Source organism: Antechinus flavipes, chromosome 2, assembly GCF_016432865.1.
Source record: "Antechinus flavipes isolate AdamAnt ecotype Samford, QLD, Australia chromosome 2, AdamAnt_v2, whole genome shotgun sequence".
NCBI classification, from domain to species: Eukaryota; Metazoa; Chordata; class Mammalia; order Dasyuromorphia; family Dasyuridae; genus Antechinus; species Antechinus flavipes.
The window spans coordinates 321,104,912-321,129,438 of NC_067399.1; the positions used below are offsets into that span (position 1 = coordinate 321,104,912).

The 24,527-nt window shown below is 33.4% G+C and overlaps 1 protein-coding gene across 7 annotated transcripts in view; it reads left to right on the forward strand.

Moving 5' to 3' along the window:
* Positions 1-24,527, forward strand: part of DPF3 (double PHD fingers 3) — a 406,354-nt gene that overhangs the window by 163,441 nt on the left and 218,386 nt on the right. For all 7 annotated transcript variants that reach the window (XR_007950650.1, XR_007950649.1, XR_007950651.1 and 4 more), the window contains exon 2: positions 4,920-5,080. Coding sequence is in view for 4 of the 7 variants with exons in the window: in XM_051977667.1 (XP_051833627.1) it covers positions 4,920-5,080 (161 nt within the window). In the remaining 3 variants the exon portion in view is untranslated. The remainder of the gene's footprint in view (positions 1-4,919; positions 5,081-24,527) is intronic.

The following is a 24,527-nucleotide window of genomic DNA, read 5'->3' on the forward strand; positions in this document are numbered from 1 at the left end:
TGTTTTGAATGAAAACATAGTACCCTAGGCTGTCAGCACTAATGAAACCATCAAATCATAGGATCATAGGTATAAAAACCACAAGTTTATACCTAAATTTGGAAAGCTCTTTTGAGATTAATTAGTACTCCATCTCACTCATATTATAGAAGTCTGTCCCTCTTTGTCTCTCTTCGTCTCCTTCCTTCCCTCCCTCCCTCCCTCCTATCTCTATCTCTGTGTCTGTCTTTCTGTCTGTCTCTCTCTGTCTCTGTCTCTGTGTCTCTCTATGTGTGTGTGTGTCTCTCTCTCCCCAAACTTACACATACATATGAAAACATCTATAAAGACAAACCTTTAAGATATGAAACCAGGTCTAGAATCCAGGTCTTTTGACTTCTAATCCTGTGCCCTTTCTATTAGTCACTAATATTTCTACAGGCATATTTCTAAAGCAATTTAAGGTTTACAGAATACATGCCTTACATCCTCTCTGGGATAAGGAGTACAAATCTCACAATTCCTATTTTACAGAAAAGGAAATTGAGACTCAGAGGTTAAATGACTTTTTTGAGAATCACATAGCTAGTATCTGAGGTAAGATTCTAATTCAGATCTCATGATTCTGGGATCAGTGTTCTTTTTGCTACTTTTTATGTTCAATTGTTAACTAACCTACTTTCCCCTTATTTTTGTTGATTTTAAAAAAATGTCATTTTTTTCTTCCTTTCTTCCTATGTCCCTACTTGACAAAATAGATGGAAGGCTGGTTACAAAATAGGGTTGGTTTGGTGTGAGGATCAAAAGAACCAATCAGATTCCATTTCATGAACGCTGATTCTGTCTGATCAAATGTATTATCTTCCATCTTGTTTTTTTGCAAATGATTCATGGGAAAATAAATGGCCTAAATCAGCTATTGTTTTGTAAAATGAAGGTAAATTAATTAGCATCTCCCAATTCTGGGAAAGGAAAGACTTCAAAACCCACTGATCCTCTCCCAACTGACTAAAACTCACTCTTCCTCTTTCCAACTTGGAAAATCCATCACCTTTTCTCCTGTTAGAAATCAGATTATCTAATCTTGTATTCTGGTTGATAACCTATTAATTATTTTCTTTTAATACATAGAAATCTGTCTCCCCCTATATTTGGAGTTCTGTGGCACGCTGAGATCTGTCTCAATTTGTTATGCAATTGGAATGAATTGCCTAATAAATCAATATGCTCAGAAACTCGAATCTTTGTTTCCTTAGTTATTTCAAATTCCAACTATTACACCCAGAGAACTATCTCTTGTAACAAAGATTAAAAAAAAAGAAAAAAAAAGCAATTTAGTAAAACCAACCAATATATCAATAGTAAATGTGATATTTCATTCCCATAGTTCCCCACCTCTGCAAAGAAAGGAGGGAGATATATTCTCTCATTTCTACTCTGGGACCAAACTTGCTCACTATAATTACACAATGTTCAATTTCATCTAACCTACTTTCAAGCAAAATATCCAGTGTTTAAATAGTTAAATAGCTGACATCTTTTTGGCAGGCTTTCAAAAGAACTTAGATTACTGTTCCTGGACAACTGGACATAGTATCTTCTTTTCATCTCTCATCATTGTTGTTGTGGTGGTGTAGCTGGTAATGCCTGCAGCTCATCGGGGCAAGGTGTTTTAGTGCCAAGGAAATCTAGGCCAGGTTGTTTTCATCTTCCTTCTACTATGGCTCCTGCAAAAATTCTCAGTTGTACTACGAAGCTCCTGCATTTTGGGTGAGGAGGAATTTCAGCGAGTACCGTGCAGGCTTAAACATTGTGGAAAACTTAGTTCTTTATTTCTTGTCAATCTTCTCTTTCTTGTTACTAACTTTGATTACACCAGATTATGTGCCATTTCGTTTTATAGCATTTTAATAAGCTCTCATTTTCTCCCCTCTGTTCCTTTCCAGCTGTGTGTGATATGTATTTGCTTTAATTTGATTACACTTTGGTTGGGAGCTGGTATTAACAATTTCATACATGCATGTGTGTTTTCTTGTGATTTGAGAATATTAAATGAGCATGCACGTCCTGGAAAGAAGGAAGCCAAAATTCACATGCATCAATTAACTCTTTGGGAGGATTGGTTTTGGATAGTGTAGCAGGTAACTTGCAAATGGGACCTTAGAAATGTGAAAAGATTAACAAATCTTCTTAAAGTGAGGGGTTTGCTTTAGTTTTTCAAATACATATTTTTGGGAGAGGTAAGGTTCTGGATTTATGATTTTATTTATGTGGAGATCTCCTATTGTAGAAAATGGTGTGTGTGTGTGTGTGTGTGTGTGTGTGTGTGTTCTTTACTGATATAGACTGTCAAATCCTCTGTAACTTTAGTCTCAAAGACATTTGGGGGAGTTGAAAAATTAAATGACTTGAACAGGCAGGATCTGAATCCTGCTTTTTTTTTTTTTTTTGACTCTAGCATAAGTCCATTATTCATTATGCCATGTTGCTGCTTTAAAAATAATATAAATATTTTAAACTGTATTTTCTATCTTTATTGAAATATATTTTTTAGAACTATTAGCTTAAAGTTTTTATTTCCCCCATTTTTCCATTCTCATATTCAAATATAAGCAAAACAACAGTTTGTTATTATATGGTTTCATTTTGAGTTGATCTCTCTCCCTTCCCTGTTCAAAAGAAAGTTTTAACTGATGGACAGTTAAGCAGTTATATTTGAATCTTCACTTTTCTTTCTTCACTGACTGCTCCCTCTTCCCTCACTCTCCATGTACAGAGTTGGTTGTGGTTATTATGTATTTTGATTTCAAGGTCATTTTCACATATTACCTCTAATCAACTGCACAAACAATGTTCTTTTAGTCCCTGGAATGTAACTTATCAAATAAATTATAATACAGAAAATTACAATTTCTTTGAATTAGTAGCATTTATATTAACTGAAGAGAATCACACACTCGGGAATTTGAAATTTGCCACATTTAACCAGACCTTTTTTTTCTTGTCAAAAGACCTTGAAGGTGATATTTTGTATCTAGATTTATTAAAAATATTAGAAAATATTGTTAGTGTATTATCACTGTTGTTTTTTTCAAATATATGATTTTTAAGAGATTCGTTGGATTTTTACTTTTCAAAGATCCTAAACTCTCAATGCCTTAAAGTTCCTATGACTGGAAAAAATCATAATACTTGGCCAATGTTCTGGCCAAAGAATGGTTTTGCTGATGAATTTCACCAAATTTATTTAGACTGATCTTGAGCTTATGGTCTTTTAGCCTGTTGTAAAGTTAGTACTAGGTGATGTAGTGGATAGAATGACTAGACCTGGAATTAGGAAGACCTGAGTTCAAATATGGCCCCAGACATAAGACCCTGATTTAACTTCTATTTTCCTCAGTATTCGCATCTGTAAAATGAGCTGGTGAGAGAAATGGCAAACAACTCCAGTATCTTTGCCAAGAAAAGCCCAAATAAGATTACAAAGAGTCAGGCATCACTGAACAATTTAAAGCATTCTCAACCTGGTAGAATCTGCCAGAATTACTAGGGGTCAGGACCTGTAAAGGGAACCTTTTAATGCTCCAAAGCATATTAGCACTCATCTATAATTTACAATCTTTAGAGGGATTTTCTAGGGGGCATTGAAGGTTTAAGTCACTTGCCATCATGACAAAAGCATGTGTCAGGCAGAACTTGAATTCAGGTCTTGTTGATTCCAAGGCTAATCCTCACTTTACGATGACATACTGCCTGGTGGGGACGCTGATTCACTAGTAAATAAATACATTATGTGAGTAATATTGCTCTTACACTCTGATCTGATGTCCAGAATAGAGATGTTTCCCAGCCATGTAGCAGGTTAGCTGCAACTATCATCTTCATGGACAATTTGAAGCACAGTTGGTTGTTTCTTCTCAAATGAGCCAATTTTTATTAAAGGCAGTTAATTCTCAGCATCTTATTCTTATTGTTAGAGGGGTTTTTAAGTTACTTGGAGAATTTTAGAGTAAAAATAATTATATTTAATACTTTTTTTAATACTTAAAGTTTGCAAAGAACTTTACGACTATATCACATTTTACTGTTATAGCAACCCTGATAGTAAAGAATGTTTAAAACAAGAGTACTCCAATTCCTATCTAGGTGGGTGACTTTGGATTGTTTGTGTCTCAAATTCCTAATTTGTAAAAGGGGATAATAATGCATGCCTTTTCTACATGATTGTAAAAATGCTTTGCAAAGTTATGGTAGCTAGTATTTATACGGTGCTTTCAAGTCTACGAAGTATTTTATACGTATTGTCTCATTTTCCTGAGACAGACAAAAGTAAAATGACTTGCTTAGAGTCACACTACTACTAAGTATCTAAGTCACATTTGAAACCAAATTCAACCTGACTCTGGATGCAGAGCTCTGTCCATTGTACCACTTAGCTGTTCAGTGAGAACCTGCTTAGGCTTACTCTTATACCAAATAGCTCTTGATTCATTGGTATTACCTTTTTTCATAAGTAGGAAATGACTGTCCCTTGCCTATTTCTAGGAATGTGATGAAAATGATGAGATCATATTGACTCTGAACTCTTCAGAAAAATATAGAGTGTGTGTGTGTGTGTGTGTGTGTGTGTGTGTGTGTGTGTGTGTATGAGAGGGAGAGAGAGAGAGAGAGAGAGAGAGAGAGAGAGAGAGAGAGAGAGAGAGAGGAAGAGAGAGAGAAAAGAGAGAGAGAGAGAGAGGAAGAAGAGAGAGGAGCGAGAGAAAAGAGAGAGGAGGAAGAGAGAGAGAAAAGAGAGAGAAAAGAGAGAGAGCGAGAGAAAAGAGAGAGGAGGAAGAGAGAGGAGAGAGAGAGATAGACAGACAGACAGATACACATACAGAGACAGACAAAGAGACACACATACATTAGGTTTGATGTTTCTGCTTTTTTCCTCTTGACAGGCTTGGGGATCAGTTCTACAAGGAAGCCATTGAACATTGCCGTAGCTACAACTCGAGGCTATGCGCTGAACGTAGTGTGCGTCTCCCCTTCCTTGACTCCCAGACTGGCGTCGCCCAGAACAACTGCTATATCTGGATGGAAAAGAGGCATCGGGGACCAGGTAGGCAATTTAGTCTGTGAAGTGGGCACATAGATTTGTGTGTGTACATATACACAATTCCATAATGGCACCTATCTGATAGAATTTCCTCACTGGGTTCATAGGATTTAATGAGAACATATGCCTTGTAGAAATAATAGTGTTATAAAAATCTGAGCTATTTAAATTTAAAATTTAACTGCCTAAATACAAAATGGGGAAGGAAGACTAGGAAGCAAATTATGTGAAAGAGCATTATGCAATATGGTAGCTAAAAAAATCTCCTTTCCCGATGATCCTAACTGTTTGCCTCTTCAAAATACTTTTTATTTACAGTGTCTGCATTTTGTATGTCTATATATATATATATATATATATTGCTTTCCAGTGGTAGAATGTTAACTCCCTTAGGGTGAGGGTGGTTCCATTTTTTAAATGTTGTAATCCCATTGTCTAACATACTGCAGCCCATAGGAGTTTCTCAATAAATGCTTATTGAATTGAGTTGACTCCCTGAACCTTTTTTGAACAGACCTATAATTTAATTTGTGTAGAGATATCCCAGTGAGAAAATTCTCTTTCTAATCCAGATCAACACATACTCTGTGATTTATAATAATAATATTAATATTATTTATAGAATGTAACAAGTAAACATCAGTAATATTTATAGCAATATAATACTTAATATTATATAGTTATTTCAGAATTGCAAAGCAAATAACCTATGTTATCTTCTTTGTTTTTTTTCAACAATTCTATCAGGTAGGTGCCATTATTATCCCTATTTTACAGATGAGGTAATTGAAGCTGAGAGAAGCTAAATTATCTTCTTAACATTATATAGACAGTATGTGTATGTGTCAGAGCCAGCCCTTGAATCCAGGTCTTTCTGATCTGCTAAATCACACTACTTCTATATAAACAAAAACTTAGCCTGACTTAATGATTGAAGGATAGTATCCAATTGTACTTCTCCCTAGTCAGACTACATCTCAAATATCGTGTTCAGTTTTGAAAACCATATTTTATGAGGAACATTGATAATCTGGGTTATATACAAGGGAGGATGAATAGGATGTTCAGGCATATAAGGATCAGTGGGAAGATAGGGTAATATCTGGACTGAAAAAGAGAAAACAGCCAAATCAACAAGAATTTATTATGAGTTTACAGTTCCAGACACTATGCTAAGGGCTAGGAATAGACCCAGTTGTTGTTTTGTTCTTCATTCTCAAAGATGAACATGACATCAGAGAGGTCTTGCCTTGACTTGCAAGTGAATTGGATTTAAGTGAGGGAGAATTGTGCAAAGTCACCTGCCTCACTTTCCTCTTGAGAGCCACCTGGGTCCAGCAGCCAGATAGAGATGAGGATGACTGGAGATGGTACTGGATACAATGGGAGACTTTGGCCTTTTTATGCAAACTTCTTTAACAGGTTTCAGTTTGACTGACATTACAAATATAAGCAGAAAGCCAGTCTCTTTCCTCAAGGAGCTTACATTCTATTGAGGGAAGACAATACATAAAAGTAAACTGAAAGGCCGGGAAAGGGAAGGAAATGAAGGTACTCTATGGGGGGGGGTGGTGTGAGGAGGAGAATAGGGAATGGTAGCAAAAGAGTGGAAAAGTCAGGAATGAAGCTGAAAGTGGAATGAAAACAAGGCTGGTTTGGACCTCCTCCTTAAAATAGAGGTTTTGGGAAGGACCAGTCAATCATGAAGAGAAGCTACAGGAAGAGAGTGATTCTAAGGTGAGAAGTTCAGAGGTAAAGGACTTTTTTTTTGTATATATATATATATATATATATATATATATATATATATATATATATATATATATATATATATAATATATATATATATATATATATTATATATATATATATATATATATATATATATAACTTTTTATTGATATAACTCATGCCAGGGTAATTTTTTACAGCATTAGGTAAAGGACTTTCAAGGGGAAGAGGTTTCTATGGCATTGTAGAGAAAATCTGGAAGCATCAGGGGTGCACCTTACAGAGGCATGAAAACTTAGGGGAAATATAATAGTCTTTAAATATTTGTGGAAGAGGAAATAGACTTCTGTTTGACAGAAAGAGAACCAAACCACAGGGATCTGAGGAAAGCAAATTTCAATTAAGGAAAACTTCCTAACAAAGCTATATAAAGGTAGAGTGGTCATGGATATTATAAATGGAATTTATGCTTTGGGCAAAGAACAGATTCTGGGGTTACTCTCAAATTTGAGATTTTGAGATTACATTGTTATTATTATCATTATTATTGTCAATCTTAAGATGCTAAATTAGTTTTGTACACTCTGTAACATCATAGGTAGGGGGTTTCCCTTAAGAAGTGTTAGGAAGCAGGTCCTGATTGTTTCCTTCTTTTCCATTATGTTTTGGGTCTATTGTAAGGAAAGCATTATCTAAATGTGAGTTATTATTCATATGTTCATTATGGGCTGTTATAATTATAGATCAATTTAAGTTTTAAACTATTTTTGTTACAATAATTTAAACTTTACAGGGATATATATATATATATATATATATATATATATATATATATGAAGCAGGAATATATATACACACACACACACACACACATATATATATATGTGTGTATATATATTCCTGCTTCATAAATAGATTTGGGTTCTTCACAGAAAGCAAAGAAGGGATCATGAACAATCTTCTTCAATATTAGTTTTGTTGGGAGGATTTTCTATGGCCATGCTGATTGTGGATAGTCACATTTCTCCCAAGGCAATACTTTGTATTTTGAGTCTGTTATGCTTTGATATGCTGTCAGGAATGACCAAGCTATGTTTTAGAAATATAGGCAGTGCTTGGCTTTGAGTGAGGTGCGTTCTGATGAATCAGTACATGAAGAGTTATAGAGGTGGGAAATGAGTAGGCAGGCTTACATATGCCTCAGAAGTAACATTCTTGGCACATTTAGCAATAAACTACACATTGTGGAATTCAATTCAACATGAACCTATTGAGCAACTAAATGACTATCTTTTGCCTTTTTTTTTTTTTTTTTGCATCCTCAGTGTTTAGCACAGTGCCTAATATAGTAGGCACTTAATAAATATTTATTGATTATGATGATGAACTGCTATGTGCAAAGCTATGTAATTAAAAAAATGGATCATAATTCATACTCTCAAGGAGCTTATAATCTAATAGTGGAAATGAACAACGCAAACATAATTTTGATAGAAGGAAGAATGTGATAAGAACAAAAGTGAAGATCAGACAAAATACTACAAATCAATCAATTGATTGAAAAGCATCTAAGATACTGTTTTCTGTTGGGGATAGAAATACAAAAATGAGATAATCCCTGCTCTGATGGATCTTACATTCTACTGGAGTGAGATATATGTTCACAGGAGGATGGATTGGAGGGAGAAGAACCTGGAAGCTATCATGATTGTCCTGGCAAGAGATAATGGGAGCCTGTACTATAAGACAGTGACTCTCTCTGTGAAGAGAAAGGGGCAATTGCAACATGAATTTGAGAGGCAGACTTGACAAGACTTGGAAACTGATAGGATGCTGGAAATGATTGAAAATGAACGTTCAAGGATGACTTTTAGTTTGTATGAGTGAATGGAAGAATGGTGGTTGCCCTTAACATAAATAGGATAGAAGGTCAGAGCCAAGATGGTATAATAAAGGAAAGAAGTTATCTGAATATTCCTTACAAATAAATTTAAGATAATTCCCAATTCTGAATTCTGAATTTTTCAATTCTGAAACAGAAGCAACAAAAAGTTAAGACAAAGCAATTCTGCAGTCCAAGACAATTAAAAAGTCAGCAGGAGAAGGAGGTCTCACTGGAGTGGAGGTTGGCCTGGAGCATAGTACAGCATAGGACACACTCTGGTAATCTAGTAGAAGGCCCTTGAAATGGCTACAGCAGGAACAGAAGCAGCTTTAGGATCTCTCAGTTCACAGAGTGGTAAGGAAGTAGGTCCAAGGTAGAAAGGAACACTAGTTCTTATAGCTGCAGAGGGCAGAGGCCTGAGTTATGTTTTCAGGTCATAAGGAGCAATAACACTTGCATCTGCAGAAGAACCCCTGATCACATTTCCAGAGTAGAGAAGAGTGCTTGTGGTCTCTTGTAGACTTGAGCATAGTTCAAGAGAACAGTGACCACACCTCTCCTTAGATCATACCACCTTGGAAAAACTGAAAATTTATAGACACTCCCTGCTTCCCCCACCACCCCTCCCCCACTAGCTCTTACAACAGCAGCATTTAAAAGATGAAACTTGAGATAGTGTCCTTTCCACCCTTAGAATAGAGTCTAACTTTAACATAAAGTTAAAAGTCAAGAAACAGACTGAAAAAATGAGCAAACAACAATAAGAAAAAGAACCTGCCCATAGAAAATTACTATGATGATAAAAGCAAACTTAGAAGACAATGAAGTCAAAATAGCTACATGCAAAGCTTCAAAAAAAAAAAAAAGCTCCAAAATAATTCTTGGAAGAGCTCAAAAAGTATTTCAAATATTAAATAAGAGAGGAAGAGGAAGAATTGAGAAAACAAATGAAAGGAATTCAAGAAAATTATGAAAAGAGAGTGAACAGCTTGATGAAATAGTAACAAAAAGCCCCAAAGAACATACAGCTTCAAAAAATAAAATTGACCAAATGGTTAAAAGAGGCACAAAAATCCACTGAAGAGAAGAATTGATCAAAAGGAAAAAAAAAGATGTATAAAAATCCAGTAAAAAGAAAAATACCTTAAAAAGAATAAGTTGTTGAACGGAAAAAGATGACAAAAAATCCCCAAAGAGAACTCCTTAAAAAAGTTGAATTGTCCAAATGATAAAACGAGGTACAGAAACTCACTCAAAAAAATAATTCCTTAAGAATTAGAAATGGAGAGACATCTAAGTCAGAAGGACCTGAGTTCAAATGTGGCCTCAGACACAAACACTTCCTAGATGTGTGACCCTGGGCAAGTCACTTAAAGTCACTTAACCCCAATTGCCTGAGCAAAAAACAAAAACAAAAACAAAAAACAAACTAACAAAATAAAACAAACAAGAATTAGAAGTGGGTAAGTGGAAGCTAATGACTCCAACAGATATCAAGAAACAATGAAACAAAATAAAAAAATAAAAAAATAGAAAAAAATGTGAAAAATCTCATTAGAAAAACAACTAAGTTGGAAAACAGATTAACAGGGATAATTTAAGAATTATTGGAGTATTTGAAAACTGTGATCAAAAAAAGACTCCAGACATAGTATTTCAAGAAATTATCAAGGGAAATTGCCCTGATATACTAGAATCAGAGGATAAAATAGAAATTGAATGAATTCACCAATCATTTCCTAAAGGAAATCCCCAAATGAAAATTCCCAAGAACACATTACAGCTAAATTCCAGGTCAAGGAGGAAATATTGCAAGCAGTCATGTATCAAAGGGCTTGGCCTATGATAATTTAGAAGGCAGAAAAATTACAACCAAGAATAACCTACCTAGCAAAACTTTGTTTAATTCTTCAGGGGAGAAAGTAGATAATTAATGAAGTAGAGGACTTTCAAGCATTCCTGATAAAAATAAGAGCTAAATTTCAAATATAAGACTTAAGAGAAGCATGAAAAATAATCAGAAAAGAGAATCATAAGGTATTCAATAAAGTTAAACTGTTTACATTCCTGTGTGAGAAGATGATATTTATAACTCTAAGAACTTAATCATTATCAGGGCAATTAGAAATAGTATTGGTGGACAGAGGACATGGGTATGAGTTGAGCATGATGGGATGATTAAAAAAAATAAAATTAAAGGGTGAAAAAGAAAGAGGAAGGGAAAGGTAGAAAGGAGAAAATTATCTCACATAAAAAAGGCACAAAAAGAAGAGCTTTTATAGTGGAAGAGAAGATGGGGGTAGTGGCTGGCAATGTTTGAACAGTATTCTGACCAGAATTGGCTAAATAAAGAACAACATACCAGTTCTACCCAACATATCAGTTAAGTATAGAAACCTTTCTTACTCTGTATGGAAATATGAGGAAGAAATGACACCCATTAAATGCATCGAGATTGATGAATGATATGATGGCTGCCTATTCAACTTAGTCATTTTACACATGATTGAAACTTTATTTAGACTATTTAGAAAATAAGTTTATAGAAGGGAGGGAGGATTAAAGTAGTAGTTAGAAGCAAATCAGACTTTTAAAGAAAGACATGTTAAAAAAGAGATAGAGAAAAGGATAAATGGAAGAAAATAAGATGAAAGGAGATAAACAAACATTAATCATAATTGTGAATGTGAATGGGATACTTATCAATAAAATGGGAATGAATAGCAGAATAGATTAAAAACCAGAATGTGAAAATATGTTGTTCAAAAGAAACACACTTTAAACAGAGAGACCCACCCAGAGTAAAAGTAAGGGACCAGGAGCAGCTACGTGGTACAGTGGTTAGAGCAGCAGCTCTAAAGTCAGGAGGACCTGAGTTCAAATTTGATTTCAGACACTTAACACTTCCTAGCTGCGTTACCCTAGGCAAGTTACTTAACCCTAATTGCCTCAGCAAAAAAAAAAAAAAAGGTTCTTATTATGCTTTAGCAGAAGTAAAGAAAGCAGGGGCAGCAATAATGATTTCAGACAAAGATAAAGAAAAATAGACCTATCAGGAAAATTACAATTTGCTAAAAAGAATTATAGCCAATGAAATTATATCAATATTATACATATATATGCCATGGTAGAGCATCCAAATTCTTGAAAGAAAAGTTAAATGAGAAAATAGATAGTAAACCTATACTATGGAAATCCTTAACTTTTCCTTCTCAGAACTAATTAAATCTAACCAAAGAAAGAAGTGAAGGAGATGAACAAAATTTTAGAGACCTCTGTAGAGGTATGTAGATTCTCTGTAGAAAATGGAATGAAAACAGAAAGGAGTATTCCACTTTTTTTCCATTTATAGCAACATCTTCACAAAAATTAACCATGTATAAGGACATAAAAACCTCCCAACCAAATGCAGAAGAGCAGGAATGTTAAATGCATTTTCTTCAAATCATACTGCAATAAAAATTACATTGAATTAAGGGCCATGGAAACAGATTAAAAATTAATTGGAAACCAAGTAATCTAATCCTAAAGAGTGAATGGGTCAAAGAACAAATCATAGAAACAATCAATAATTTCATTAAAGAGAATGACAACAATGAGACAACATACCAAAATTTATGGGATGCAGCCAAAGCAGTACTTAGGGGAAAATTTATATCTCTAAGCACTTACATCAATAAAATAGAGAAAGAGCAAATCAATGAATTGGTCATGCAGCTAAAAAAAACTGGAAAAAAGAACAAATTAAAAATCCTTAATTAAGCACCAAAATGGAAATCTTGAAAATCAAAGGAGAGATTACTAAGATTGAAAGTAAAAAGACTAATATATAAGAATAGGAGCTGGTTTTATGAAAAAGTCAATAAGAGATAAATTACTGATTAAAAAAATAAAAGAAAATCAAATTGCAAGTATCAGAAATGAAAAAGAAACATTCACGATCATCGAAGAAGAAATTAAAGCAATAAATAGGAGCTATTTTGCCCAATTGCATGCCAATAAATCTGCCAATTTAAGTGAAATGGATGAATATTTTAAAATTATAAATTGCCCAGATTAACTGAAAAGAAAATAGATTATTTAAGTGCCTCTATCTTAGAAAAAGAAATTGAATAAGTCATCAATATACTTCCTAGGAAACCCCTCTCTCCCAGGACCAGATGTATTCTCAAATGAATCACCAAACATTTAAAGAGCCAATTTCTTTTATGACACAAATACTGTGCTGATACTTTAAGTAGGAAGAGACAAAACAGGGAAGGAAAACTTAGACCAATTTTCCTAGGAAATCTCAGTGCAAAAATTTTAAATAAAATAGCAATAAAGAAATTACAGTAATATATCACAAAGATCACTATGATCAGGCAGAATTTATACTGGAAATATAGGGATGATTCAATATTAGGAAAATCAATTATGTAATTGTTCATGTAATAACAAAGCCAATAAAAATCATATGATTATCTTAATATAAATATATTTAGTTACTATAATTATAATTTAATAGTAATTTTATCTATTACTATTATTGTTAAATTAATTTAATATTAGTAATATTAATTTAATTAAAATAAATATTAAAAAAACTTTTGATAAAATATAATTCATTCTTATTAAAAATACTAGAAAACATAAGAATAAATGGAACTTTTCCTAAAAACCTATCTAAAACCAACAGCAAGCATTATTTGTAATGAAGATAAGCCAGAAGCCTTCCCAATAAAATTAGGAGTGAAATAAGGATGCCTATTATCACCACTTTTATTTAATATTGTACTAGGAAGACTAGTACAATGTTCAATTCTCCCATCAACTAAGATATAACCTTCATAAGGCATGACCAGATTTCATCATCTGCAAAATTAATGATTTGACCTAGAGATTACTAAGGTACCTTTTAGTTCTGAAATACTAAAGTACTTATTAAATACTCATTGTATATTCAGACTACAGGTAATGTTCATCTGTTCATTACTTGTCCATCAAGGTGTATTAGCACACACAGGAATTGACTTGAAATAAGTAAAGTTTAATGATTCAGGTCACTGCAAGATTAGTACGAGTAAAGAAGAATGAAACTGAATTCTGTTAGCCCAATTATGGACAACTGCAGTGTAATAAATTCATTTTACAGAGATAGAAAAAGGCAGGGGTTACTTATATAGTAAAGTATATTTTAAGTAAACCTGATATATAAAATGCAAGATTCCTATAAAAAAGTTAAACTATTTGTTTGTTTTACAAAATGAGTTACCATTGGATTCCTTTAGGGAATAAGATGTCCCTAGTGGTAAAAACCTTTCCTGGTCACTCCCAGCTGCACTATCTCCTCTGAGGTTCCTTTCCATCTGTTTTGTATTTATCTTGTATGTTCTGATTTATGTATGTTGTTTCCCCCATTAGAATGCTAGCTTCTTGAAGGTACGGGGTATTTTTACATCTTAGTATAGTGTCTGACAAATAGTAAGTGCTTAATAAATGATTGGCTAATTGATTTAGAAAAATCAATTTACCCACAGCTTTTTAGGCACACAACTATTGTGGAGAACAAGAATACTTATACAGTAACTTAAGGATAGCAGGAGTTAGATGCTGCTGTTAAGTCATCTAAAGTTGAGGTGTCATACATGCTGAATGTGACTCACTACATCCTCTGGAGGGTCCAAATCAGATTAAAATGTAATTGAGAAATTTTTAACAAAATGAAAAATTTAATAAAACATAGATAATTTCCATTTGAAGACTGTCAACATAATATCTGCAGAGATTCTTATGTATTTGATTTTGATACTGCCAATCCAAAGTTATTTTAAGTTGATTTTAAGTACCATGGCCAGTTCCATTTATTTAAAAAATATATTCAGTGATCTGGGATTAACTAAGATAGTATTTGGGAATTTAGAATTCAAATCATATCTTAAACTCTTAATTTTCATTTTTATTGTCTTCTTTTTTGTGAAAATAAAGAATCAAAAGAACAACATTAATTTGATGAATACTAGATTTCAGGATGGTGGATGATAAATCCAGCTCCCTATGTTATTGTTGAATAGATAGATGGGAATCAGGATGAGATTCAGAGTTTCTTTTTCAAGAAATCATTCTCCCAAATGACTTTATGTAATAAACTCTGACTAGATTTTTTAATTCATATTTTTTCTAAATAATAAAAGATTGAGTTAACAATCAAATTTAGAATATTTTGAACTTTGACCACATTGGTATTGATACTCCCGTCACTGGTACAGATTACAACTCGTCTGTGCCTGGGAGTCCTTGTTTATGTCTTAGAGACAACTTGTGGTATAGTGCATAGAATGGAAGTCAGGAAGATTTGAGATTAAATCCAGCTTTAGACACTTACCAACTGTTTGGTCTTGGATAAGTAATTTAATTATAGTCCACTTCAGTAGACTCCCTCCCTCCCTCCCTCCCTTCCTTCCTTCCTTCCTTTCTTCCTTCCTTCCTTCCTTCCTTCTTCCTTCCTTCCTTCCTTCCTACCTTCTATAAAGGATGAACCCAATATTATGAAGGCCTCCTCCTGAGCTTTTTACAATATTTGTCCATAATAATTTTCCCCCTTTAAAAAATAATAGCCTTTTATTTTCAAAATACATGAAAAGATAATTTTTAACATTCACATTTGCGAAACCTTATGTTCTAAAATTTTCTTCCTCTCTTCCCCCACCCCCTCCCCATAGGCAGTAAGTAATCCAATATACATTAAACATGTGCAATTCTTCTAAACATATTTCCCCATTTATCATACTGCACAAGAAAAATCAGATCAAAGAGGGAAAAAATGAGAAAAAAAGCAAGCAAACAACAAAAAGGTGAAAATACCATATTGTGATCCACATTCAGTCCCTATAGTCCTCTTTCTGAATGCAGATGGCTCTCTCTATCACAAGTATAATTGGAATTAGCCTGAATCATTGTTGAAAAGAGCCAAGTCCATCATGATAATTTTTTCAATCTTACGTCTTGAGCATCAGTGGTAATATTCTGTAGCCTTTTTACTCTTACCAGTATGGAGTGTATAGGATGCACCTCTGCTTCTTAACCCCTTTTCAAGGTTGCTTTTTCATCTTTGGTGTCCACCTTTTGCCCAACTCTCACCTATGGCTCCAAGAAGCTGTCTCAAGCACAGTAGCCACATCCTGGTACTGCCTTGGTAGAAAGGCTAAACTAGATTAAGAGTAACTGACAAGAGTTAAACTTTTCAATGAATTAGGGAGATATCTACCCCAAGCATATGAAGATTTCCTCCTGAGGAATGGGTAGATAATTTGTTCTAATGACAATAAAGGCAGGTAAAGGATGTGCTTTGGAGTGCTTTGAGCTTGGTCAGACACTGAAGATGCAAAAGTCATCCACTGCATCCTGGGCCATGATAAGTCATTCTGATTTTCTTGCTACTGAATTTTGAATCCAGACGCCGGAAGAGAGAGTGAGGCTGATGACTTTGTACAACTCTGTCTCACTTAAATTCAATTCATGCTCATGTCAAGACATCATCCCATAATATCACTGGTCCTCATAAAAATGAAGGATGAACAACTCCTATTATGCATTATTCCATTACTTTGGGGGTCACTTGAATCTTTGATTTTTGAGTCCATGGTGTTCCATAGTTTACTGCCACAGAACAATCTCCTGAAAATATTTGTGTGAAAAAATAATTTTGACTATAGGAAACAGCTTGAGATATTTTATTGCATTGTACAATATTCTCAAATACTATGAAAGTTCCTCTCCTTTTATTTAAATCTGGGCTTAGCCCACTTACTATACATCTTTTCTTTCCTGCATGGAATATTAAACCAATCTCCTTTGAGTAGTCATAGATTTCATTGAGGAGACCTTCTAGAGTCTTGAGGTTTGATCTACTTGACCAAATGTCATTCTGTAGAGGGGAGTATTGAGAGAATCTTACCATCTACATGGTCATCCTTTTCTATTTAGATTTTGTAATTGACTTCTTTCATGAAAGTAGCAAACAACTTTGGTTTTTATTTCCCTTTTTTAATTCCTTGATTGATATTAATGAACAAAATTATCTCTTTATGTATCTATCAAGGAATTTTGTGTAATAATAATAATAGCTAGATTTTAGGTTTTCAGAGTCCTTTAACTGTGGTATTTTATTTGATTTAATGTGGGGTAGATGCTATTATTATCACCCTCATTTTACAGATGAGAAAACTGAGGCTAAATGAGTTTAAGTGATGTGCCAAGACTCACATAGCTAGTAAGTTTCTAGGCAGTATTTAAATTCCAGTGTTTCTGACTCTAAGCCCAGAGCTTAATTCTCCCATGCTGCTTAACTGTCTCCATTGCATTAGGGACACATTTGTTGCAGCAGATCCTTTAAGGTTAGTTTTGCTGTATTGAGTCAATTTTTTTTTTGATCATCAACAAACAATAAACACAGTGTGATTGTATATTTTCTATATCTCTCCATCAATTATATGACAGAGATGTGGTTTACTGTAGAGGACTACCTGCAAAAGCCTGCTGTATTTTTCTGAAGAATAACCTCAATATACAGAAAACTGTTCTCATAAAACATTAAAAAATCTATTCTGTTGTCACCTTTTTGTCTATATCACAGGCATCCTTCTATCTTCCTCTGGATTGAATACTCCCTAGTGACAAAAACAATCAAAAGTGTCCTGTATAGTGTCCATAGTTGACATTATATACACTATTCTGTCTTAGTATTCCTCTGTCTCTTTGTTGTGAGGGGAAAGGTATGTTTCATTATCTGTTCTCTACAACCTTTATTGATTTTTCAGTTGCCCAGATTTTGACTTCTTTTCAGAGATCACTTTTTATTTACATTTATTTACATTGTTATATTATATTACATTCATTTATATTATTATATGTATTATTCTCTTGATTCTGCATATTTTGCCCTTTATCTGTTACACATACATTTCCATATTTATTCAAAATATTCAAATTGACTATTTTTTTCCCAGAATAATAACATTTCATTTTATCTATAGGGCTTAGGGTTTTTTTTCAGCCACTTCCCAGTTTGTGAGCATCTACTTTGTTTATAATTCTTTGCTTCTACAAAAAGTGCTGCTGTGAATAATTTAGTATGTATTGGACCTTTCATTCCACTGGGGTTATATACCCAGGAGTGGGTTTGCTTGGTCAATGGATGTGGAAATTTTAGTCACTTTTTGGGAATAATTCCAAAATGATGGGACAATTAATTCATTCCATAGCTTCACCAAAAGTTTATTGTGCCTATTTTCTCTCAGCCCCTCCAACATCTACTGTTTCTATTTTTAAAATCATTTTTCCAAATTTACAAGAATTAAATGAAAGCTCAGAATTATTTTTAACATATGTCTTTGTTTTTATGAATCTGTACTTTATATGAAGTTATTCTTTTCTGGATTTCCCTTTTGGGTATCTCTTAATTTCTAATATTTCTTCATAGTACTTGGTATCTTCTACTATTTACCTAATTATTTTGGATCAAATTTCTTGATTTGGTACTTTGTATCAGGGTCAGGCTTTGTTACCTATTATGATCTTGAAAGGAGTGGTTAGGCTATGTTTGGTCCTGAACAGGATTCCTTGGGTTCCTATTATTGGCTTTCACTTTCCTGAGTGTGAAGTGAACTTCATTATTGTGATTATCTTTAATTTGTCTTGATATGCCTTGTTTACACGTAGTTGTATGAATGTTGTCTCCGCCATTAGACTGTTTTTGAGAGCAGGGACTATTTTTTTTTTTTTTTGCTCTTCTTTGTTTCTCCAGTGCTTTGAATAGTGCCTGGCCATAGTAGATACTTAATAAATGATTGTTTAATTGACAGATTCAAAGGGCTAGTAGCTTTGTTGACTCTGTTAACAGATGTATAGTTGGTTTATCTCTGTTTTTGGTGCTGCTGTGGCCTTTTACTCTTCTTAGGGATTCCTTGGAAGGACAATCTCATTGTTTTCTATTTTTTCCTCACTCCTAAGAGTTCTTCCAGTTAAGGTGCTGCTTCTTTTGGTATCATGAATGGGTGCAGAGGAGCCTAGTTCTCTCATGTATACTACAATAATTAATTTTTAAAAAAGAACACCAGATCAGAAAATTATTAAGAAATCAAGAGAAACATTAGTATCTTCACCTAAGCATAGGTCTACATAAGAAGTATGAGCTTGGGTGAATTGGCTAAAAGACTTTGGACACCATTTTAATGAGGACTCTCTATATCTCTCTTAGAGTTATTGAATTAAAGCAGGTTTTCTTTTGGTCATATATAATTTGCTAGTTTTTTTGGAAATTTGATCATATTGTTTGATTATTTATATGTGAGAGAATGGTGTTGGTAATATATATTTGTATTATCTATTTTGGATATATAATATTTGATGCAAATCTTATTTCTGCTGTATGATTTATCTTTTAATTTTGCAGAAGCTTTTTAATATAGTCAAAATCATCTATTTTATCTTTTGTAATTTCCTCTATTCTTAGTATGATTAAGAATTCTCCCCTTAACTATAGTTGTGATAGATCTGATTTTATTCTCTTCTTTTTTATGGCATGAACTTTAATATTCAGGTTATTTATCTATTTTGAGTTTATCACATAGAGTGTAATATGTTCCTGTAAACTGCTCTTTCAAACAGCTTTCTTGTTTTCTTAGTAGTTTTTGTCAAAAGAGAAATTCTGCTTATAGATTTATCAACCACTAGTCTACTCTTTTCAGTTACCTCAGTTTCTTGCTTATCTATTTTCTTCCATTGATCTGTTTTTCTGCTTTTTAATTAGTGCCAAATGCTTTTAAGGATTACTGCTTTATCATATAGTTTGAGATCTGGTAATGTGAAACTCCCTTTATTTGTACATTCTTATTATTTCCCAGGGGATTCTAGATAGAAAGATTTTATAGGAGGTAGAAAGTGAGTATAGTGAATCATTGGACATCATTTTTCTTGTACATTGTGATCCAGCCAAATTGGTCTTTTCTTTGTTCCTCACACATGCTATTTCATCTCCCATTTCTGTGCTTTTACTCGGAATCATATGTCTGAAATACATACAATCCCTTCTTACCTCTATCTCAGAGAACACAAAATTCTTTTCTTCTAAGTCTCAATTCAAGTAATATCTTCTGCATGAAGCTTTTACTGGTTTCTCCAACTGTAGTGTCCTTCCCAATTTATCTTGTATCAAACCACTTTAAATACATATACATTTATTCATTTATATTTCTGTTGCATTTATATTTGTCTATGTACCTTTTGTTTTCTTTATTAGATAGTAAGGTCCTTGTATTCACAAAAGATTGTTTTATTCTTTCCATTTGTATTTCCAGTGCCTAGCACATAGTTGGCACTTAAAATACTTTTTGATTGATATTAGAGAATTAGAGTTCTTTCTGGGTATTGTTAATAATATTATCCAGAATCTTTTTCATTTTTTGATACTCTTGTGGAATATCTTGAAAATGCTTTTAAAATTGTTTGTCCTCCAGTACAGATTTCCTATTTTATCTGGTCATTTTAATTGCTATTCTCCAATTTGTTTGCTTGTTTTTGAATGGCCCTCTCTCACTTAATATCTGGAAGATGGAAACACTGATACATCATCTGAGAAAATCATTTTACTAGACTCTATGAAAGGGTGCTAAATTCTTTTAGCACTTGTTCAGAACTTGACATAATCTTCTGCAGAGTAGACTATAAGTTTACTATACTATTTTGAGATGAAGCTTTCCTGCTCTTCCTTTCTATCTAGAATTAGAGGTTATGATGGTTAGAGGGCAACACGTCCATTGTTTCCATGTTTCTTAAAATCAAACAGCTCAGGATAAGAAGAAATGAGAGATAAAAGGAATGTGACATTCAAACGAAATTCTTCATTTGATGGTTTTAATTCTATGCAGTCTTTCTGATCAAATGCAAACACACTGGAGTACCCTTCCTGCCTCTCCCTTCTACCCTCTTCTCTATTTCTTTGTCTTCCATTTTTTTTTCTTTAAAAATGCTTTGTTGTGATGCTGTTTTAAAAATCATTTCCCAATGATTTCCCTCTCCATAAGGTGTGCTGGAACCAGCTGTCAGAATGAGCATTGTTTTGTTTATTGTTTATGGTCTAGAATTTTTTTTTAAATTAAATCTTTTTTTTTTTTTTTATTAAACCAAAAAGCCTGGTGGCTAAAAATTTACCAGTGTTCTCCTTATTGCTCTATAAACATTGCTTCAGCTCAACATGGTGACTGTAGGTGAATAATAATGATAACTGGCATTTATATATGTTTTAAGATTTGTAAAGTACTTTATACTCATTATCTCGTTTGTGCCTTGGAATACCCCTGTTTACTGCCCCCTCCCCCAATCCTCTTGTAACAAAGGAATAGTTAACAAAAACAAATCAGCAAATTAATCCTGCCTCAAAATATATACCTCATTTAGCATCCATAGTTTGTTTTTCTGTCCAGAGACAGAGGATTGTTCAACTGTGGATGGATCTACCTGCCATAAGTTCCTGCCCACTCTAATCCATCCTTCATTCAGTCACTAAATTGATTTTCTTAAAGCATAAGTCCAATCATGTCGACCCACCGCTCACTTTCACCTCCATACCCAATACTTCAGTGGTTTTCTTTGCCTCCAAGATTAAATCTGAAGAAACTTTTTTTTTGGGGGGAGACTGAGGGAATTGGGGTAAGTGACTTGCCCAGGGTCACATATCTAGGAAATATTAAGTGAGAGCAGATTTGAACTCAGGTCCTCCTGACTTCAGGGCTGATGCTCTATCCATTGTGTTACCTAGCTGCCCCTGAAGAAACTATTTTTCTAAGTTTTAATTTTTTAAAACTTAAATACAAAATAAGAAAAAAGCATTGCCACATACATAGCAGAACAAGAGAGGATTTACTATAAAAACAATACATTTCCATTTCAAGAAAACCTATGTAATAAATACTACACATTGTTTTCAAAGCTGTCCAGCTTTTCTTTGCTCCCTTGTAGGTTTTCATTTCATTCAACAAATGAAAGTACTTTTTACTTTATTTTCCCCTTTTCTCCCCCATATGCATATAGACATACATACATATACACATAGATACAAAGATATCTATAAACATATACACATATACACTTACACACATAAATAGTTTTGTACTATATTTATTTCTACTTGTCATCTGTTTCTCTAAAGATGGATAGCATCTTCCTTGGTAAGTCCATTGTTTCCATGTTTTTCAAAATCAAACAGCTCATCATTTCCTAAACCTCAGTAATATTACAACTCAATCACATTCTTTCTGAGAGATTGTCTATGAAAGTTCCCCCCTAATTTTCAGCATTCCTTCTATTTTAGACTACATACATTTTATTTATGAGAAAATTTTAATTTAAAATAATAAAAATTATCCATTTTATAATTCAACACTCTCATCTTATAATATATTTTAAGGTGTGATACAACTGAATCTGCTTTCTTTACATCTTGCCCCTCTAGTTTCTTTGAAGTTCCTCATCTTTTGTCCATCCAAATGCATTTTGTTATTTTTTTCTCTGTATGATAATTATTTTAGTAATTTAATTGGGACGACACTATACAAATAGATATGTGAAATTGTAATTTAAAAAATTATATCATCTTTACCTACCTCTAAACAAAAATCACTTCAATTATTTAGATCTAACCTTATTGGTATAAAAACAGTTTGATGTTTAGATTCATGTAGTTCCTGTGTCTGTTTCGTCAGGTATGCTCTCAAGTGTTTTAGATTGTCTAGATATTTTAAATGGTCTAAAACAATATTGAATAGCATGACTGATAGTATAGTTTCCCAGTTTTCCCTTTTAAGTCTATTTTAATTTTAATTTTATGAGAGCATGATTATTGTCCTTGTTTTTTTTACATAATAAATTCTGTCATTGATTTTTATTTTATATTTGTTTGTATCTCTCATTTTTATAGCATTTCCTGAAAGCAATATATTGTTGAATTCAAATTTTAAATCTGCTATTTCCATTTTATGGGTAAATTCATCCCACTCACATTCTAAGCTATAATTACTTATATATTTTTCTCCTTTTCTCCCTTACTTTCAGTTTTAACGTATTCCTATCTCACTCCCAACATCTCTGTTCTATGACCTTGTCTTCCTTTTCTTTAACCTACCCACCCTTCCAAGAATCCCTCCATTATTACCTTCCTGAATCCTATCCTTATCCCCTTGGTCTCTTCTTTCTTTCGGAATTTAGAAGACTTTTATCTCCTTCTAGATATATCTGTTATTCCCTCTTAAACCCATTCCTACCTACACTTTCCCCACTAGCTTCTTCTATATCAATTTTTCCTTTTTTCTTTCATTTGCATGAGATAATTTCTCCCCTTTCCCTCCCTACATAGATTTATTTTTTTTTAGAATCACTCCATCATTTTCAGTTCCACTTAAGTCCTTTTTTTTTCAAACTACCCAAATAAAAATGACAATCACAAAAAACATAGCTTCATATATATAAATAATGTGACTTTATTCAGTCCCTTATAATTGGTCCTTAATGAGTACTTTATATTTCTCCTTGATGTTATATGTCAAATTTTCTCTGAAGTTCTGCTGTTTTTATCACAAATATCTGAAATTCTTTCAGTTTGTTAAAATGTTCATTTTTTCCCCATTTAGGTTTATACTTTGGCGGGTAAATTGCCCTTGGTTATAACCCTAGTTCTTTTGCTCTTCAAAATATAATATTCCAAGATCTATGGTTCTTCAATATAGTAACTACTATGTCTTGTGTTATCTTTATTGTAGTTCCATAATATTAAATTTCTTTTTCTTATTCCTTCTAATATTTTCTCTTTAATCTGGGAGCTTTGAAACTTGACTTGATATTCCTGTAAGTTTTCTTCCTGGGATCTCTGTCAGGGGGTGATCAGTGTTTTTTTTTTTTTTTTTTTTTTCCCCAAATTTCTGGTTTGTTTTCTTTTAGAATTTCAGGGCAATTTTCCTTAATTTTTTAGAATATTGCATCAAAATTCTTTTTTTATAATGATTTTTAGGCAGTCTATTATATTATTTCTTCTTTGTTCTCTAGATCAGTTTTTTTTTTTTTTTTGATGATGTTTCATTTTCTTTTCTATGTTTTCATGCCTTTGATTTTGTTTGAGTATTTCTTTATGGCTTGAAGCATCATTAGCTTCTCTTTGTTAAATTCCATCTTCCTCCCTTTTCCTGGCCTGCTTTTTCACAAATGATCTTCTCCCTGAGGTCCCTCCAGTCGCTGCAGACCACAGTTGTCCTCGCCTCACCTCTTTGTTACTGAACTTACCAGGTGTGTACTAGCTTCTTCTCCATGGGACAACAGAAGCCCATCCCAGGATGCATCTGGTTCACACAGAGAACATCTTTCAACAGTGGAAGGGCCTTCAATCTTCTCCTATTCGGATGTCAGACCCAGAAACTCTGAGAGAGAAGAAAGTTTCCAAGGTTGAAGTTGCCTAGTGAACCCTATCTATTCCCGGGGATTGTTCTGCTCTTCCCTCACGTTGAACCCCTGTCCCTGGAGTTCAGGTCTTTCCTAGGATCTTCTTAAGTTATCTTAGGAGAACAAATGCTTTATCCTGATTTTTGTTTATTTCTGTTGCTCTACATTCCCTCTGAGGCAAAGTGCTGTCTTTTTCTGTGGAGAAAGAACTGAAAATTTTCAGACTTACTTTGCCATCTTCCCCAAATCTTCTGAAACATTTGTTTTTAATAAGAGAATCAACAAACATATATTGTCCTATAAATAGATGGCAATAAACCCAAAGTCCTCAGAGATATGTATAATGCATATTATGACAATAATATGCAT